Here is a 20,667-nt window from a genome sequence, read left to right on the forward strand (position 1 = left end):
TATGATAGCACAGTAGAGAGAGACAGGAAATGGGGAGGCAGAGAGAGGGGGAATGACATGCAGCAAAGGGCCGCGCGATGCGGGACTCGAACCGGGGCCGACTGCAGCAAGGACTGTAGCCTCTACATATGGGGCGCCTGCTCAACCCACTGCGCCACTCGACACCCCGTTCTCAAAATTTTATGATCAACTGAAATTAATAGTTGAATTGATAGTTTCATTAGTTACTTAAATGACTGAAAAATATATTCTCTGACTATTAAATAGCTATTTAAGTCATTTCTAAGCCAAAAGCCAAACCTTCTTAAACCCCAGCTTTTTATTTGCAAGTATGCTTAGTCTTATGTGATTGTAAATTGTATAGATTGGTACTTTGTTGGTGTCAGTTTACAAACCAAAAGATTAAGGATCAGGAGGTAAGGAGGGCCGGGATGTAGAGGTGATATCAGTGTACATATTGAGGTAAAAAGCCACTGAAGCCTCAGGAACAGAAGATGCAGGTACTGTTGGGGGACTGGAGCTGGAGGGAGGGAGGATGAGCTGAGACCCTCAGGGCAAAGGAGAAGAAAAACGACAGATGGGAATCTGAGGGATGGAAGCACAGAAACGGAGCAAATGGGTGAGAGAAGAGAGACAGTGTGTGTGTATGTGTGTGTGTGTGTCAACCAGTATATTGCTCATGATAATATCCATCATAACAAGTAATTTGACTTGATATTGAAGCTTTTCTTACAAGTGAAAATCTGACAGTTTGATGAGAAAATTCCCATTGCGTCAAATGGAAATAAATCTGCTCAACACTCTTTCTCTATAATAGTCTACCTTATTCTACTTTGAGTCAACATGTTCTCATCTGCACAAGTGAAACTGTGATGGAAACAAATTAGCGCATCCCCTGTGGCAGTATTTCTTTAGTCATTTAAAGACAGGATTTTGGAGTGAGTAAGAGAACACGTGGCTTGTTAAAAAGGATATTTCTTGGCAGAGTGTAAGTGTGAGCATGAGTGCGTGCATGTGCTCTGTGTCTGAGTGACTGAGTGTTCTGGACGGAGCGTAGGTCTCTTCCGCTCTGCTGCTGATCGATTACCGTGTCTGGACTCCACCGAGACAGACCTAACCGGCCCTGCAGGAGAAAACTGAATCAGCCTGTGACCGAAGCAAGGAAGAGAGTTAACATGACAACAAAAGCCACATCTTCTTATCAATTCCAGTGTTTACCCTGAGGTGAAAAATGAAACAGATGGTGTTCCATTAAAAACACAACTGTATCAGCTCCAGTTTTTATTTCCTCCCTGGGATAAGTGACTCCACTCATGTGTGGCATTCATCCGTCTTGATCAGTGCAACAATTTTGATTCAAACCTGATGAGTGGCTGATTTGATTAACAGTGCCCCCTGTTGGTTAGTATATCAGAAAGTTTACCAGATTTCCTCCAGTTGATGTTTAGTGGCAACATAAATATATAGTTTTCTCTTATGGAGCCTTCAAAGATAGATGAATAACTATTTATTAAATAAATGATCAATAATAAATAAATTGTGCAAAATGCTGAACTAATAATTTCATTCATAAGTTAATTTTTCATTATATAAACTTTTATTTCAAAACAGCTGTTTATAAAAGTCTGTTTTTATTCAATTAAAACAGTTATCTCAGCTGTATTCAATGTGATATTTTATTTCATAATGTATGTTTTTATTTCACAGTGTCACTCTTCCTGTAGATGGTGTTGTCACTGCCTCCTCACCTTTCAGTCTATCACATGCAAGCATGGTCAGTAACTGCTACCAAATTTAGTGGAGTGAGCTCCGGGCAGCTGTAGCACCAACAGTGTCAGAGTAATGACATTTTTCACTGCAGACATTGTGGCTTGCTATAGCAGGAAAAGCACAGGTGGAACTGATAACATTAAGAACGACTGTATTTCCTTTAGGGGAGCTGATTTCAGGGCCCTGGTAATGTGCTTGCTGACTCATTGTCATGGCTTACAGGGACACTTGATGGAACTCGTTAACAAAATTTGTTTCACCTGTTGTTCCTGAATAAACCAACTAAAAAAACAGTTTGCAGGCACAGTAGTATCTTAACGAGACTGCAAATGCTACCTTCCTGACAGCCTAGCTAGCACGGTAAGGTTGTGAGCTTTAATTGTTACTCAGTGTCAAAGTGAAAAGACAGTGTAAACAGCAACAGCTGGCTTAATGCTCCTCAGAGAAAGAGAGACAGACTGTCTTTAGTGGTTGCTCAGGGCAACAAGAGATAGCTAACACAGCTATCACTAGTGTCTTTGCTGAGTTACTATCCTAACTAGCTAAGCTACTTATCTAACCTAGCTAGTTAGCTGACTAAATGATAGTAGTTGCTGATTTGCTTGAGACACCACTGTCATGAAAAGTGACATTATGAAATGAGAAAATATGGAACTCAAGTAAAACCCCAGTTAATATCAAATGATGAAATATCAGAATAATGAGGTTGGAGTGAATAATTTCCCATTTTATTGGTTTATTTATATGTTTTACACATTTTATTCATTTATTTCATTATGTGTTTTTGTATTTATTTAATATTAAACGCTTTGTAGGTAGCCTACATATTCTTGTGCATGCTTAGAAACAATAAAAACTTAAAATATCAAGTGACTATAACAATATCTCCATTCCCCATGAAAACAAACAATATGTCTATATTTTGTATCCACAAGTCTGAATTCATACAGTAGCGTACTTATAGCCGAAAATATTCAATATCAAATGTTTACATTTTTATGGCAGGATAGTTTCAGGGAAACATCTCAAGTACAAGTGTAACACAATATTTTCAGCTCCTTCTTATGTTCACTTCAACTAGCCCAGCTGAACACTATTTGAATTACACAATCAACACCCACATTTGTGAGTTTATTTCACCTCCAGAGAGAATAAGAGCCTGGCTGTGAGTGAGGAGAGAAGTTGTGAAGGTGATATTGCTACTTGGAAGGTGACATGATGTAGGTGACATTGGTGTGTGTGTGTGTGTGTGTGTGTGTGTGTGTGTGTGTGTGTGTGTGTGTGTGTGTGTGTGTTTGTGTGTCCATTCCTTCTAGTTACTGACAGTGAACCCAGAGCATCGTTTCTCCAGCGTGTCTGACATGCAGACATCTCCCTACCTCGCTGACATCAACTGGGATGCTGTATACGAGAAGAAGATGGAGGCTGGATTTGTTCCTAATGTTAGTGTGAAGAGATCAGATATCAACACACGCGCACATGTACAATTAAACATTTAAACGCACATGCAGGTGCTCCTTCATGTTTGTGGATGGTAATGAGGATGTGTAGCAACTAAATAATGCAAAGGAAATTGAATGCAGCTTCTTCATGTTATCTCACTATAGTGTGTGCACATGCACTTACTGTACATTTGTGTGTGCATGTGAGTGTATTCATGTGTGTTATTCAGTACATTGAGTTCAGTGTGCACTTTGCATTTGTGCACTCTGTGGCTCTGTGTATACAGCAGCAGATTTATGATCCTGTTTGTGTGTGTGTGTTTGTGTTTCTTATTATCTCCTGTGCATCTCCCTTCTGCAGAAAGGTCGCCTCCACTGCGACCCCACCTTTGAGCTGGAGGAGATGATCCTGGAGTCGCGTCCACTTCACAAGAAGAAGAAGAGGCTGGCCAAGAACCGGTCTCGAGACAACAGCAAGGATTCGCAGTCGGTAAGTGACATGGTCCACAGTCTTAAAAATCAACCAGAAATCAAAGCTACAGTGTCCATCCTCCCAACTCATTCATGAGTATTTTGCATACTAGGACAGTGCCGACCTATAATAAAATGCTTTTCATGTGGTTTGGTTTTGTTTATTGACAATATTGTAATATAGTTATTGATGTATTACTAAACTGCAACAAATCAGATTTAGCAGCCGATAGAATTTTAAATTCCTGAACTAATTTGATTGTCACTGGTGTTTTCACCATCCACTAATCTTTACCAAGATGGAGACAGACTTTCCATGTCCTTATAAGTGTGGCTGAAAACGACTAATATTATTATTTTGTTTTCTTGTAATTTAATTAATTGATTTTGTGTATAAATGTCAGAGAATAGTGAAAAATACCCATCATAATTTATACAATTTCACCAGGAAGCTCAAGGTTGTCATCAAACTGCTTGTTTTGTCTGATCAACAGTCCAGCATTCAGAGATACTCATTTTACAATCACATAAAACAAAGAAAAGCAGCAAATCCTCACATTTGAGAAGCTGGAGCTGCAGGATGTCTGATTTTTGCTTAAAAAAACTACTTAAATACAGTAGTTCAGGTTGAGCTCTAATTGACTAATGGATTAATTCACAAGAACAGAGAAAAGAAATGAATCATAAAAGTAGGCCATTAATAAAAAGTAAGATGCTAACAAGGTAGAAGCCATACTAAAAACACACAAAAAATCACATCATATAAACAAAACTACAAAGGAAATGCACCTTGTGTGTTCACGTATGTGTCTCCCCTCCGGGATTATTTCAAAAGGTGCTGCTAATCTGCACCATCTTTCATAGTTTATCTTTAAAGATGAAATACTGAAACACTTCATAACCTCAGCATTAAAAGCATTATGTCGTGTTGAGGAGGAGGATTTAGGAGCTGCGAAGATGAAGGTGGAATTCAAGATGTCACAGCAGCTGTTAAAAGGCCTTTATTCCCTTTGATGATAGAAAGGGCTATTTTTATCTTAGCTCACATGTTAAAGGGTTATTTTCCAGTGTAAAATGCTATATTTTGCTCTTTCCCTGTTATTTTGATCTTTGTGTCCCTGTGCAGAGCAGATTAGCCTTATTTTCTGTATGTAGGTGCTAAAAGCAAATGATTATAAAGAAGACACCTGCAAACGCACACGTGTCTGAGAAAATGATTACCTGCTGCAGATGAGTAGTACTCATAGATATTGTACACATGACGAGGTAGGGCCAGCCTGGGATAACAATGTAAATCAGGTTTACCTCAGTCTCCCGTCTGTCAGTTCCTGTCAATACGGTATATTTTTAGATTGGTGGTGAGCCAAATCCCAGCATCCTCTTTTTCTCAGCTACTGTGAATTACCTCGGCTTGTGACAATAAAGACAGATTTACTGTACAAGCATGTGAGCTTCAGGCATCTTATAAGCAGCCTGATTGAGATCATACATCTTCCTAAAGAGACAATAATCTCTCTTTTACTGCCACACTGTATATTTTTCTCCAGCTTTAAAATGAACTCCAAGGGGGAAATAAGATTATTACAGCGTGATATTATTACCAAAACAAAAGGATTTTGAAATTAAAAGAACAGGTTCACATTTTGGAAAAATCACCTATTTGCTTTTTTGTTTTTGCTGAGAGTGAGATGAGAAGATTGATGCCATTCTCACATCTGTATGGTAAATACGTAGCTACAGCCAGCAACTGGTGTAATGTGATAATTGGTGAGCTTGTTCTTCCCATTTGGACAGAGCCAAGCTAGCTGTTTCCCCCAGTCTTTATGCTAAGCTAAGCGAAGCAGCTGCAAGCTCCAGCTTCATATTTACTGTAAAAATGTCAGAGTATCAATCTTCCTATATAACTCTCAGCAAGGAAGCGAATAAACATATTTCAAAAAAATTTCAAACCACTCCTCTAAGTTACCTATTATTTACAAAACAATGTCTGGTTTTAGCGCCATGGTGATGTCTGTTTTACATACATTTGATAACTCTGACTGTTCGTCTGACAGGAAATTCTTTTGGAAGACACCACCTTGGGTTCTGGGAAATTGTGATGAGCTATTTTCTAAACCTTTAAACCTTTTTTCAAACCTTTATAGTCTAAAGGTTTAACAGCCTTCATAGTATTTACTCCTTTTCAAAAATAGACAAAGGCAAAAAGGGAATCTTGCAGTAGAATATGACAGTCACAAAGAAATTGTGAAATAAAAGACAAGTCATCACATACATGACGAAGCCTGGGCCTGTCCTGATGTGCCCTGTGTGTGCTGAAACCAGGAGGATTAACTAGAGTCCCTTTCTCTCGCTGCTTTGCTGTTTTTGATTGAGACACTATTTACCACAGACTGAAGATATCCTCTCTGTATTTATGAGAAACAGCCTGTTCCCATCAGACAGTCATCATGACATCAGTGTTATTAACGTCAGCAGTGTGTGTGTGTGTGTGTGTGTGTGTGTGTGTGTGTGTGTGTGTGTGTGTGTGTGTGTGTGTGTGTGCGCGTGTGCGTGTGTGCGTGCGTGCGTGCGTGTGTCTTATCAGCGTTGATCAGCATGTGCAAGGAGTGTGCACCTCTAACAATTGCAGGGTTATGAGACTTTGTGTCTGTATATGTGTGTGTGTGTGTGTGTGTGTGTGTAGCACATACGTGTGTGTGCCTGCTTGTGTGTGCTCATACTGCGTTATTACCGAGATTATTAAATTATGAAGCCTTCAGTGCTGTTGTCATGGCCTCAAGTGCTTTCGGAAATATGAGCTTCTATTTTCGTCTCGGGCCAAACATCCAGTTTGAGGAGGGCTCACAAACAATTCATGACTTGTTTAAAAAGAGCAACCAAGAAAAAAAGAAAAGCTCTGAGGAAAAAGACATTTTCACCTCAGTGGTCATTTGGATGACTGATTCACGTTCTATCTATAGTTTTTGATGATGATAATGAGGTTGATGTTGATGATGTAGATGACGAGCAGGATGCTTGGTCTGTTGACTGCCCACAGGAGAATGACTACCTACAGGAGTGCCTTGAAGTGGTGCAGCAAGAGTTCATGATCTTCAACCGTGAGAGGTAAGAGAGCAGCAGAGCAGCAGACCGTTCATAACAGCGGCTAAAAGCAGAGCTTCCTGTTTAGTCATTGAACAGTTATGAAGCAACAAAGCCAGAAAATCATTATCCTGTTAGATCAACTGCAAAGGGCAAAATATTATAATAATCAGGCCTCATTTGCCATTCAAACAAATAAAATGCGGCTCGTGTTGGAACCCAACAACAGTAAGTGGTAAGTACAAAAACACAGTAAGTGCAGTAAGTCAAAGATGAAGTGGGAAGTGGATATTTGGGTAGTAATTTTATCATTTGTCATTGTTTTCTCTTCTCTTCTGGCTGACCAGATCAGACTTTGCTAATTCCCTTATGTTCGCTGATGTGTTCCCAGATCTGAGTAAATTATTTTGGGGAGTACAATATTATCATAACTGCTAGAAATGATGATCAAATCTACCACAATTAAACCCAATTTGTGAGAACTATATTTTCCTTTCATAACAAAACTCTATTGATATTTTTATTTTACTGAAGAGCTGAAAGAAAACATTTCCCTCACTGTCACCTGCACTTAAACCATGACTGGGATTAAACCATGAATTAATGTGGAGCTAGCACTGAACGTACCCTAAGGCATTGGTGCTGTGTGAAATTGCTGAGGGATCAGTAGATGAGAAAAGTTATGAACTTGTATCAGCTGCAATTTGTGAAGAGCCACAGCAAATACTCATTTATCTCCACTATAAATCAAAACCACAGAGCGTGCGGTGTATCTTAATAAGGTTATTGATACAAGGAGGCATCCAGCTCAGAGGGGAGCGTTGCATATTCCTCCAAACCTGTGTGACAGCCAAATGAATCAATGAAATGACGTGGATAGGAAAATCACAGGTGACAAAAGGCTTTAAAGAGCCCACCCTGCTGTGGCTAAATATGATGCATCTAATCTTTTGTATGTTAGTAAAATATACACAGATTATCATAAATAAAGAGTATGATATCCATATCTACTTTATCATAGAGTATGTGTCCTCTCTGCAATGCAAAGGGAGGAATATTGGTTGAGTGCTGCCCTAAATTATTGCCTCATCTATTATTGAGCAGGTCCTGCCACTGCAACATTACTGAAATCCTTCTGTGTGGGAAATGTCTTATTATATCCTATTGCTCTAATTAATGGCAGTCGACTTCTATTTATAATAGAGGCCATAATATCTAGAATTATACAGCACGAGAGGAGCACTATATAATGAACTCAAGGCCTCTCATTACATTCAACTACTAGCTGTTTCTTTCTGTGTATGTTTGATTTTACTGCTTTCCGAAGAGGAAACATTATAGGAAGAGGATGTTTTGTCCTCCACATGGGGTTAAAGGTTTATGTTATAGTTAGATTGTGTATGTAGATATATATCTATATATATCTATCTCTATATATATATATATTCATGCAAATCTTGTAGTATTATATTTGTTTTGATGTCTGTTTCTCCATCGATCTCAGGTTGAAAAAGCGTCAGGAGGAGGGTCAGTCAGAGGCTGGGGGTGACGATGCCAGTGGAGATGGGGACAGAGAGGCTGAAGCCGTGGCCACTGACGATGACGCACCTGAGCCAGACCCCGACCCTGGTCCTGAGCCGGAGCCCGAGTCCTCTTCCAAGCTGAGCATGTGCGGCTCGGTCTGCTCCTCCCCTGGCAGCTGCTAGCACCACATCGCCTCACAGTGACGATCGCAGGTCTCTCTGGCTGCTGCAGTGTTTGTGCCATGCCGATAGATACGTTCTCACCTCTCTCCTGTATTGTAGCTAGGAGCGGAGGAAAACACACAGCAGGGCGATTTGAAGCGCAGCAGGACCTAAAATGGCTCCCACCATTTCCCTTATCTCTTTGTTTTGTTTTGTTTGTTTTTTTTGTAGCATCCTTCCGGTAAGGCATGAATGAAGCAGATTTCCAGAGAGTCCCCACCTACTGTATGTGTCCACCCTAGAGTAAGCTCTAACTTCTATGCAATGTTACAGTATAGCATGACAAATAAGGTATCACTTAATAGGAGGTGTTGTTCAGGAGCGGAAACCTCCACGAGCATGATGACATCCCGAGCAATGGTAGTCCACCGTTTTTTGTGGGGTTGGTGGTTTTGGCGGCGGCGCCTCCCCTCTCAGCTTTCCTGTTCAAAATCTGATGGGGACAACTGAATTATTCAGCACACGCAGGCACTCAGTTTATGTTATTGCTTGTGTCTTCAGTTCACTCTTCCCCTCAGCCTGTCTCATCTAACGTGTGCCCTAATTCGGAAAAATAGTTCTTCATTCTCTCCTGGAGCGGCTTCCTCCTGTTGCAACACCTCTCTGAGGCACTTTTACAGTAAGCATTCATGGCTGTTTTCAGTCAGGCCAAGGCGGTGTGGCTGGTTTCATGTTGTAAACCTGTTTAAAGTGGTGCCTGATAATCAGTATTTGTTAATCACATTGTAGCCATGGATGCATTATAGGTCAGAATGTTAGTTTCTTCTTTGTCCAAGCTTTTTTTTAGGATGACGAGGTACGGTGATTTATGGGAAATCAGTGCAACAATCATAATGAAAGGTTTTGCTTGTCACTGTGTCTGTAATGGTTACCAAGATGTAGTATTTTAGCCCTGTGTTGTGCTCTGATTCAGAGAGCATCCAGAAACTCTGCTCTGGAGAATAAATACCAATCAGCAACAATCACATCCTTTAATAATCTATTAGAGAGCTGTTTGCTTCACTGGACTCCATCGTCTCTTTAAGTGCTTGGTTAGTATAAAGATCATCTCCCCGTAGAGTTTGTTTGGGGGCTGTACTTAAACGTGTAGCTGTGCCCTGTTGGAACTTCAAACTGTATAGACGAACTAGTCGATAACTGTCATCGTGATAGTGGTACATTTAAGGTGGCACCGTCAATCTCAGTCTGAACGACTGGGAACATGTAGCAAAAGTCCACCTTAAAACCCTAAGGCCTAATAAAATGAAAAACCATGTAAATAGCATACAGTGTAGGGTAATTAAACTCGCCACAGTTTTATGTGGGACTGCGAACTCGACATATAAACTAAAGGAAGAGCCGTGTGAAGCTGCGTGCTGCTTCATTCTTCTCTTCTTTCCAAGTGTGCAGGCACAACTTGTAGGCAAAATATGCCAAAGCTTTTCTACCATTTGCATAACCATTTCTAAGGAACTTTGAGTGTGTGAATGTATGTCTCTTTTCCCAGTATAACATAAAGTCAATGTTCCTTCTGCAAGTGAAAAAATACTTTCATTTATACAATAATATTGTGATGATGTATAAAGTATATATTTCAGGTAAGGGGGTAGACCTCAGAGTAAGTTTTGCGAAGTACGCCTGTTCACTGTCAAGAATAAAATGAGAAGATTGACACCACCACTCAGAGAACTGAGCTGCAGCTGAGAGGCAGTTAGCCTAGCTTAGCATAAAGACTGAAGGCAGGGGTGAAAAATCCACTTACTAGGGCACCTGCAGCTCACTAATTAACATGTTGTGTGTAGTGTGTTTAATCTATACACAGTAATGTTAAATTTCAGGGGAATTCACAAGCTCTGTTTGCCAAACAACAGCCAGGAGCAGTACGTTTCTGTTGCATAGAAGTCCTGGATGGATGGGAGAAGTGTTGTCCATCAAGTCATAGTTATATGGGGTAATTTGCTCTAAACCCACAAATTATAGATAAAAAAAAAAAAAAAGAGAGATACAGTGTGTTCAGTTAGGAGCTGAAGTGGTGTGGTAGGTGGAGACTGAACTTTGCAGAGAGCCAGGCTCGCTGTTATAGGGAGACTCTCAGGGGACTGCGAGGCGTAAGGCACGTGAAAGACAGAGGCAGCCTAAGGCATCGGTGGGCTTCATTTACATAGTGCTCTTGCTCGCTGGGCTGCATTTACTCTGAAACCTTCTACTGTTTTGAAAGCCACAGTTGTTAATGCTCTCAGCAGCCTTCATAAATTAGTTTGTCATTTCTGGATTGAGAGTAATCTTAAATAAGAGGGGTGCCCATTCACGTACTGGCCAAAGAGCTGATAACTACGGTGGCCCTGAGAGCTTAACGCACTGCAACCTAAGAAAACACATGCAAAAAGACAAAACACAAACAATTTTATAAAACATCTTCATCAATGTAACAACACGTGTGCTGTAAATACACACAGCACAAGCAAATACAGAAACACGCTGCAAGTGGCACAGACTATAACGGAGGTGTTCACAGGGGACACAAAAAACATGAAGAACCTGTCTGGTACACACTTGTTCAATGCTTTGTGACTTTTGAGGTTAAAATGTTTCTGAATTTACATGTGTTTTGTCTATTTGCATTCATTTTCTTAAGCTTCAGGGCGTTGAGCAGAACATTGTTGTTTAAATAAGATGACAACAAACTGAATGACTTTAATAATCATTTCACAGTAGAGTGTAACCAGAGAATTAGACGAGCTCTGATGTAACCATTTTACATTTTTTAATGAAGACTCATGCCATTATCAAATATACAGCAAATGGTGATTTATATTGTACACTGTAGCACTGTAACAACGTAATAATACTGTATCATTGGTAGTTTGATGGAGGCCTCAGGTCAGTCGACAGCATCAGTGGTATCAACCTTCTCATCTATCACCCTCAGAAACAAAGCAGACAAGTGTACTTCCCAAAATGTAGAGCTATTTCTTTAAACACTATACATTATGATTAGATTAAGAAGCTTCTTTAAAGGGATATAAAGTGGCATCTTCCAAGTTCGCCAAAATATATGATGAATTTAATAGTATCAAGCCCTGCGCTTTTTTTGCATGTACCTTTACAGTATAAGCCTGTTTTTGCCAAAGCCTTGAGCTTGAGCCTTACCGGCTGATTTGTGCATGCACAAGCTTTTGGTAATAGCATACCTCGATACTCACCTGATTACTGACACAGTCCAAATCAAAGTATAACTGACATGCGTGGCTGTTTCTGAGCAGTGAGTTTTGTGAACTTTAAACTGTACAAAATCCTATAATCTGCAGTGTTATATGGGCGGCATGATATTTTTAGATGATATGCAGTATCTTCTGGCATCTTGTAGGTTGTCTTAATGCTCTGTTCAAGTATACGGGCTCGTACCCTTGCTGTATGAGTGGAATGAGGTCAGCAGCTGTGTGCGTGATGCTCTGTTGTGGGTTAAGTGTTGCGTTTTTGTCTGTGCAGCAAAAGGAAGAAGAAATTGGAAGTGGGACAGGTTTTCACTTCACCCCATCACAGAATTTGCTGCATTATTAAAACACTGAATGTCTCCATTTGTGGAAAAGAAAGCTCAGTTATTTCTAAGACTCATTAAATGAGACTACACTCCATCAGAATCAACATAGGCTTAAAGTGGATGTGTAATTATATGTTAATCATTTGTAAATGGATAAAAACTGATTTAATTTAAGTGTAGCTTTTTTCTAAGTTACAATACTAATCTACAGTTTTGGCATTTGTTGATATCAGTGATCAATCCTAATTGGACCGTGCTTGCAAACCCTCCCGACATGTTTCTTTGTGTGTTAATGTTCTGGATGCTGTTAGGTGTTTCAAAAAAAAAAAGGCATTGTGCTAGTGTTTGACCAGCAGCAGCATGTCTCCTGCTCAAGCGTTTCCCGATTGATGGATGCTCTCGAGGCGTACCATACTGTAGATGTCTTACCTCTGTGGATACAGTTTGAAACTCAGTGCCCTGTTGAGAAATACAAAAGAAGAAGAAGATGTGATTTACGCCACTCTTTTCCTCCTTGTGAACCTATTTTGCATAATGTTCTTGTGCTGCAGGATTTTTACAGGGAGTCGGTGAAAGCCTTGTTACTGTACCAACTGAAACTGCTCTGTGTTTAAAACATGCTGCTTTAACTGCTTTGATAAAGAAATAAAACTCCTTCCAGTAATTTTACATCCGTGTCTTTGTCATTTCCACTGAGACGCGGCGTCAAAGGCACAGTTTGTGAGGGGACAGTAGGGGGCGACGGAGAGAGAGAGAGCGGGAATTGACTGGGCAGAGATGTCCAAAGTGAATTAATCTCTTTGAATGGCACTGTAAACATGAGCTGTGCCACTATTGACTGCAGGGGGTTAGAATCTGGGACTGAATCTAAGGCTGGAGAAGAGAAGAGGCTGTAGCAGGATAAGTATGAATAAATAATGCAGAGAGGCTCGTCTTTGTGCAAAGAGCTGCCTCCTCATCTCAGATATAAACTTCTTTTTGATACACAGATACAGATACATGTATCTAGAAAATAAAAAATAAAAAAAGTCATAGAAACAGATTTAATCCTTAAAAGTCCAAGTTCAAGAGTCTTCGTCAGCCCCTCCTCCATGGACATCTGGTTAGTTTAGGACTCGCCCCTCTGCCCCGGCTCCTCCAGGATGTCCACAGCTGTTTTTCCTGTATTGTCCAACATGGGGCGCCACTTTGGGGCTTCAATGTCATCCAGGAGAGAAGCAAGCCCGACCTCCAGCTTCTCCACGGTCTCCTCCACCTTCTGCAGGAGACAGAAGACATATTTTTGTGGCTGACATATAAATAATACATTAATAAGTTGTATTATGAATAATAGAGTCATCGCTCATGAATAATACGATGACTTATTCATATGAATATTACAGTTGCCCAAAACAGCGAGTAAGGTAAGGTCAGAGTGAGTCTGGGGTTTGTCAAATGAGATGAATGTGGAGACTTTACAGTAAGTCATCAGTGTTTTGGAAAGAGCTGAGAAATCATGGAGATTTTTACACAATAAGTGAGACTCCAGGCTGCAGCTTCGTCGGCATCTCATGCTTGAAAGGAAATGCTGAGGATTTTTTTTTGGCAGCCTCAGATGGAGAAACAGCTGACATTTAATAATGAATTTTACACCAGGAGGGGAAAAAAAACATTCTGAATCCTGGTGACTTCAAAGCGCTGAGGGCTGAGTGTGAGGTCGGTTTAGAAACGGCACCTTCTCCACTACATCCAGGCGGCTGTGAAGGTTGGTGTGCTCCTGACAGGCACTTGAACGCACCGCTCGAGGCCGCAGGTCAGGCTCAGGACCTGAAAACAGAATGGATGTGTATATGAGTGGACGCACAGCATACAGTATGATGCACACACTTACAGTTACAGGTATTAGGAAGCAGAAATATTCTTTCCTATGGCGGTAGGAGATACTAAAGTCCAACCTGATCTGGAAAACAGAAAACATTCATCAACATATTTAGTGGACAAAGGTGTCGGTCTTCTCATATATCCCATCAATAAAGCCTAAAAGTCCAGGGTTCTTAAAAGAATCTTTTTGGGAACTGGGTTTTTCTAGTAACTGTCCAAGGTGCTCGAAGTCTCACTCAAATTTAAAAGGGTTCCTCCAGAAGCTGTAACTTGAAGATGAGGTTCTTTGAGGGTTCATCTAGGAACTTCATCCTATGGAACGGTCACTTGAAGCACCTTCAGTGTAATTTTACATTAGCTGAGTAGCCAGTTGGATATTTGAGTAACCTCATCATATGTAAAGGGTTTTTTTTGAAGCACCACAAATATATTTTTAAGTTCCTTGAGCCCCCTGTTGGATGTTCGAGGCACTTTTAGTTTTTACAACATACAGTATAAGCAAATTTCCCAAAATGTAAAACCAGCTTGAAGTCGAACCTTTGATGCTACAATACAAGAAAAAAAGCATCTCTTTCAGTGCAGTTAAATGAATGTCTTAATTCTAACAAGGAAATCTACTGTTTGGATTATTTGCTTGTTTCCAAATGAAATTGTGTTTTATTGTTTTTCTCATAATGGCAGGACAGTGATCTGCCTTTCTTATGTGGAGTCTAAATTGAGAATAAACTGTGCAACATTCAGCACCATGAAGAAGAGCCTGATTCTCTTGGTGTGAGTTCACTTCAGCCAGATGGGGAGGGGCCACCTGCATTGTTCGAGCTGCCCCCCCCCCCCCTTACAGTGATGTTTCCAATTATCTGTTTCTCTTTGAAGCCGACATATTTGAGGGGAAGTCTTCATTCTCTCGCACCTTCTCGTGGCTGCAGGCCAAGCTCCCATTCACAGCATTTGTACTTTATAAATGAGCAAACTTCTCCTTCATTTCCTGGATGCTGGCGGCGTTGCTGTCGCTGTTATTTAGATAAAACCTTTGGAGTGTTTACAGACAGCTAATGCCCGAGAGCGTGTGTTGTTATTGAACATTAATGATGCTAAGGCTGTGTTAGTTTGCCTCTGCAGAGGGCTTTTTGTCAGTGTCATTCCTCTCATACTGTGGCTGCTTACCAATGACCAAACAAGGATGTGCTTTCACCGTTTCTACATAGTTAGGAAGCAAAAAATCCTTGCAAAAACACTTCAGGTCGCATCTTGAAGTTTTCTTTTATAACCACTGTTCTATGAGCTGGTGCCTTCCTGTGAGCTGTGAAAACCTAAACTCAAAACCCTGGAACTGCTTTCTTTTGACTTTCTTCAGGTTAAAATTGTTATGTTTTTTTGATTGAAAGGTAGTCATATTGGACCCTTCTTTTGAGCACAATGAGAAAGCTCTCTGTCTGAACCTTTTCCTACCATCTCATACCTCTGTATTGTTTGTCCTCTCTAGAGCTTCACATGGGTTTATGGAAATATTCATTTCAGAGCAAAAGCATTCAGTCTGCTGTCAGATAAACACAGACTGCTGTTTTGTTCAAGTTTACAGCTGTGGACTTCAACACATTCACATCTGACGTGAACTAAAAAAGATTTGCTTTTATTAATGGCCGTTTAAAATGTCCCCCTGTAAGAGGAATCTGCTCCGTAACGAGTCCTTTACTCCACCACAGACTCGTCAAATCTTTTGTTACTTAAGCAATGAAGGCTGTGCCAGCAGAGACAGCCAGAAATGATTCCCATATCTTATTCTGCATGATGTACAGCCTCGCCCGAGCATCACGCTGCCTTGATTTTACAGCGATATCCCATGGAAACATTTTACAAGCTCCATTACGCAGGCCGGAGGGGTGCCAGGTTCAGTACATGCAGGATGCAGGCCAAAAAAGAGCGACAGATGAATGAAAGGTAGGCTACAGTGACTTCATCAGATTTTCTAACTGAGCAGACGGGGCAGATGTCTCAGCGATGTAGGTTTGGTTGAGCATGAAGATATGAATATTTCCTGCACAGGATCTGGAGGTAGAGTCAGATTTCTAAGTTGTCAAAAATGGTGGTGTTTTATTGTTGCATTTCACAACAACCACAATCCACAATCCACTCCAGCTGTAGCAGAATGTGCTGCTGGTTTCCAGATCTGCAAAAAAAAAACCCCAAAAAAACAGGGCTCTCAAATCCCCCCTAAAACCACAGCTGCGCTTCCATCGACGTGTGAGTGTGTGTTTGTGTGATCAGCGTGTGTACACAGCACATCCTGCTCTTTAGGAGGGGAAAAACGTGCAACAGAGAGTTACATGCCGATGTTCACAGTGAATGCCTCACCCACTGAGTCTGCCAGAGCTGCTATGAAAAGAAAGAAGTGTGTGTAATAGACTGCAGATGCCATTAATGTGGCTGAGATGTTATATTGTCACCAGTCTGTTTCCAAACAGCGAGAAGGCATTTGTTCCTGTTTGTGTTGGCTTTCGCTCATATGAAGACTTTTTTTTTTTCCTCTCAGAGCTGTTCTAGGAGGTTGAGAAATCACATAGTGACCCCCCACCTCCCCTACATACTCCAAGGAATCACACACCACAGGGAAAGCAAACGTAGATATGATGATCTGACTGACTCCACCCAAGGACAAAGGTGAACCACTGTGTGTGTATGTGTGTGTGTGGAGTGTGTGTAATGTTTCTTTTTTTCTGAGGGGGGATGTGCACTGACAGGGCCTCCCTGCAGGACAGAGGGAGTTCAGTCGAGTGCAGAACTGAGGAGTTAGTGCATAACAACAGTGTTCATACAAACCAAGCTCTGGCCTGACAAATGCCAATAGAAAACAATAAAGGTCCCATATAGTATAAAGGTAGATGTCTATGTTTTGTTTGATTATAGAGCAGGTCTATGTTTTATATTAATACGATGAAAGTATCAAAGCGCTTAGTCAACAGAGAAATGCACACAGCCTGTAGAAACTGAAACCAGCTATCAGGACTCCTGTCATTTTGTGATGTCATAACTATACAGTCACTGCTCTCAGCCATGCCCCATGGCGGGGCCCACCTGGACCCACCATCTGACCTTGCAGGATTTGATTTCTGTGGGTGTTAACCTGAAAACTGCTATATTTTTATTTGATCACTCAGAAAACAGTCAGCCAATCAGAAGAGAGGCTCCTCGCCTCCACCTCTCTTCTGATTGGCTCACCGACCTGTTGTTACTAGAGCTCCAGACAGAAACCCGAGAGAGGAGATGTGCAACTACATTGAGATGGTTTTTGGTTCTTAAAACCACAAATATATCTTTTTATGGATCAACACTTCAAAATAAACACAGGAAACACGTATGTAAATATGGAGCTGTGAGGTGGTTTACAAGCAATAAAGAATAAAATCTTGTACCAAGATGTAGTGGCTGTATTGCAGTGTGTACCTCCCTGCTTGAATATATAGTGAAAAAAAATTAATGAGTCCTTACACTTCGACGTCTCTAATTGCTTACAGTGCACACACACTTCAGCTTCAGGGCTTCACTTTAAAATAAACTTCAAATGCCTTGATTGCTCACATGTTGACCGCTCCAGGCGATTCGGGGGCTTCTGTCGCTCAGAGATCAGACCTGAAACCTCAGTTCACTTCTGTGATTAAATAATAGCTGCCATATCTATTTCTCCTGGCTTTTAAGATAAGTGAGACCGGTGGAGTTGCCACATCCTACCTTTAAACAAGAACTATTTCACCCTGGTATGTTTTTTTGGTGTTTTTTTTAAATGAAACTGATGGAAATAAAATGAAATGAGGCAAAATGCTTGGTGCGTTGGTAACTGTGTGTGATGGTGTGCGTATGCTTCCTGCAGTTGGCCATTCTTGCAGTATGAAGTCAGTGTAATTCACACTGGAGGCCGTCACTCACAGATCTGGCTCTGGAGTGCTGGCCCACATTTCTGTGAATTTCCAGTGGATTATAGTAACGCTGGTAAACAAAGCTCAAAACACTGAGGGGCAGGAAGATGAACATGATAGATGAAGGGAAGAGTGATTGTTTGAAACTCTGCTGACAGTATATTAGATTATGTGCAGCCAGAGCTGCAGTTAAATTAGTAACAGATGTGCTGGCAACACCCTGCACACACAGACCCACATGTGTGTGCGTGTGTGGGGAGCCATGATGTCAGTTCAGCTTCATGTGTGTTCATCCAGCCATCATCTACACACACTTACATGCATTATACCATGCACCTAAAGCAAAATGTATGGAATAGACACTGATCAATAAATCATCTGTTCTAGTAAATCAACACACCAAACACTGAACTTGTTTAGCTGCTTCCTCTGTGTGCCCTCTGGCCCTTCCTGTCTTGACCTGTGACCCCCGTCTCCCCCCTCCTCCAGACCCCACCCAGCATCCCTTACCTGCTGCAGCATAGCCAATCAGGAGGAGGAGAAGTCCGATCGAGGAGGTGGGGGGGCGGATCATAGTGAGGAGGTGAAACCTGGTGAGCAGCTGGTGACGAAGATTGAAGAGCGTGTGCGTGAGAGGAAGGAAGAGAAACAGCGGGTGAGTGAGAGAAAGAGAGAGAGAGCCCCCAAATCTCCTCTAATTCTGAACCAGACTGAAAAACCAAATGATTTCCTCTCCTCCTCAGGTCTCCTGTCCCTGTGCTCGCTCTCTTGCTCTCAAATCTTTCCCTCCTTGACTTGGTTGCGCCCAGTTTCCTAATGAAAACATTAGATGCAGAACAAAAAGCTCAGTATCTGGGAAGGGGCGGGAGGGATGTACTGGGGAGGGGACTCGGATCTCAGAGCAGACAGGCCAGCCTTTAAAGAGGGCACTTACTAGTTTTACCTATTATGTTGTGCAACTTTTGTGTTGTGTGTGTGTGTGTGTGTGTGTGTGTGTGTGTGTGTGGCATTTTCATGTTCACATTGAAGTTGGTCAGGGGTTTTTCAGATGTTAGATTAATGCAGACAAGCTCCCATTTGTTTCTGTTTCATTATTTAAGCTGTATTTTTTTCAATAAAAGCAGGAGAGTAATAAAAGGACTCGGGGCTGCCAAGCTTTTTCTGGGAAAATCAGCCAGTGTTTCCGTTTAGCAGGAAGTCTGACAAATCAAAACCAATTCAGCAGCAGAGAATGGCCTTTATAATCGTATTGATTGGTTCCTGTTATTCCCACTGACTTCTCCCTCTATGTCTGAGTGACTCACACACCTTCCCACACACACGCTCGGAGACAGCCAAGACTATTACGTAGTAAACATGATCATCTTCGTTAAGCCAGACCATCTTGAGCCTCGTGCTTTTCTCACTTGTCTGGTCTCTTAAGCAGATCTACAGGTTAAGCAGCAGAAAACAAAATTGGAGGAAAAGTGAAGAAGGGATCAATGAAGAGAGTCAGAAGACGACAGGATTACTGCTCTGCCATGACACACTGTAGCGATTCAGATAGATAGAGAGATAAAAACAGAAACACAGACCGTGGACACAAGAAAATAATATACATAGAATTATATAGAATATATAATATATCTCACACATGAACAATTATACATTGATTTATAATTTAATCTTACCAAAGTCAGTGGAAACTCATTTATCCTCTTAGGCAAAGCTAAAGAAGAAAAAAAAAGAAAAGAAAAAAAAAAGATCAAAATCCCATTTGAAGTGACACAAGTAAAAGAATAATAATTTCATACTGTCAGAATGGATTTGATTCGCTAAACCTCACACAAGAAAGAAATGTTTTTCTAATGTGACACATTCAGGAGGATTTATCAAGCCTTCACATTTGTAATGTTTAATAGAAAAATTAACATGTTAGTTTTTCCTCAGTGGATTATCTGAAAAGACGAGAGAGAGAGAGAGAGAGAGAGAGCTATTTCACTCTTACACGTGTGTTATAAATCATTCATATAAAAGAAATGTACTTGTTATTATATTATTGCAGAGTTAGCAAAGTGGATATTTCTTCATCTGTAATCTTATGTAATGTTATGTAACAAAATTAAATATATATATTGAAATAGTTTATGAGCATGCAGAGCAATAATAAGAAGAGAGTAGTAACATATCATCTGGTCAGCATTATGCCACATTGTTAGGCACTAATTAAAACATGCAAATGAGGATATTAATTCTAAATGGGGAGTATTACTGTTACATCATTAATGGGATTTACACAAGATAACATACATTTATCCTAGAATTTACTCCATAAAATAATTAGTATATTAGATCTATCAAAAAACCTCTTTAAATTGCAATCTGTTTGGTTGCACCACATGTAGCTTGTGTTCCATATTCCTGTTTTCAGGTCGCTCAGCAATTACAGAGCTGACAAGTTGTCATGTCGTCTGGCACACGGAGTGGTGCAGATGAATCACACAGAAATGTATCATTACAAATCTCAATATCACTCTGTAGACTCCCATGAAAGAGAACAATAAAAAAGCACTATATAAATGTGTGTCAAAGTTCATTCAGGTATTGAATGTTAGTTCAAGTCCGCCCAGCAGACACATGCTGAGGCACGGAGTGTCTGCAAGAACACAGAGCCAGAGGATCATGGGATCCAGTCAGCCGGCGTCACGCTGATCTGTGGTGTGACAGACTGCTGGAGGCAGGGTCACCTTCTCACCATCTATTTCTTTCCAGCTGTCTGTATGTCTGCTTGTTTTGTTCACCGTAGTAACGATGACCAAATGTCCTCACAGGCATGGAAGGATGAAGGAGACCCTCGCTGCTGGCCTTCATCATCATCGCCAGTTATC

At 40.9% G+C, this 20,667-nt stretch overlaps 2 protein-coding genes across 2 annotated transcripts in view; one reads left to right on the forward strand and one right to left on the reverse strand.

The window, feature by feature from the left end:
* stk32c (serine/threonine kinase 32C) overlaps positions 1-12,698 on the forward strand; it is a 76,467-nt gene extending 63,769 nt beyond the window's left edge. The window contains exons 9-12 of the mRNA XM_023425752.2: positions 3,087-3,212; positions 3,574-3,702; positions 6,721-6,788; positions 8,269-12,698. Coding sequence (XP_023281520.1) covers positions 3,087-3,212; positions 3,574-3,702; positions 6,721-6,788; positions 8,269-8,470 — 525 coding nt within the window. The 3' untranslated portion in view covers positions 8,471-12,698. The remainder of the gene's footprint in view (positions 1-3,086; positions 3,213-3,573; positions 3,703-6,720; positions 6,789-8,268) is intronic.
* LOC111669447 (placenta associated 9) lies at positions 11,236-18,625 on the reverse strand. Its single transcript, XM_023425753.2, has 3 exons — positions 18,311-18,625; positions 13,744-13,835; positions 11,236-13,287 (listed from the first exon to the last, which is right to left on the reverse strand). The coding sequence occupies exons 1-3, from the start codon at positions 18,372-18,374 to the stop codon at positions 13,138-13,140; spliced, it is 306 nt and encodes a 101-aa protein (XP_023281521.1). The 5' UTR covers positions 18,375-18,625; the 3' UTR covers positions 11,236-13,137.
* Positions 18,626-20,667: the final 2,042 nt, after the last annotated feature.

This window comes from Seriola lalandi, unplaced genomic scaffold (genome assembly GCF_002814215.2).
Source record: "Seriola lalandi dorsalis isolate HSWRI2012SDOR001 ecotype SW California unplaced genomic scaffold, Sedor1 jcf7180002054795, whole genome shotgun sequence".
NCBI classification, from domain to species: domain Eukaryota; kingdom Metazoa; phylum Chordata; class Actinopteri; order Carangiformes; family Carangidae; genus Seriola; species Seriola lalandi.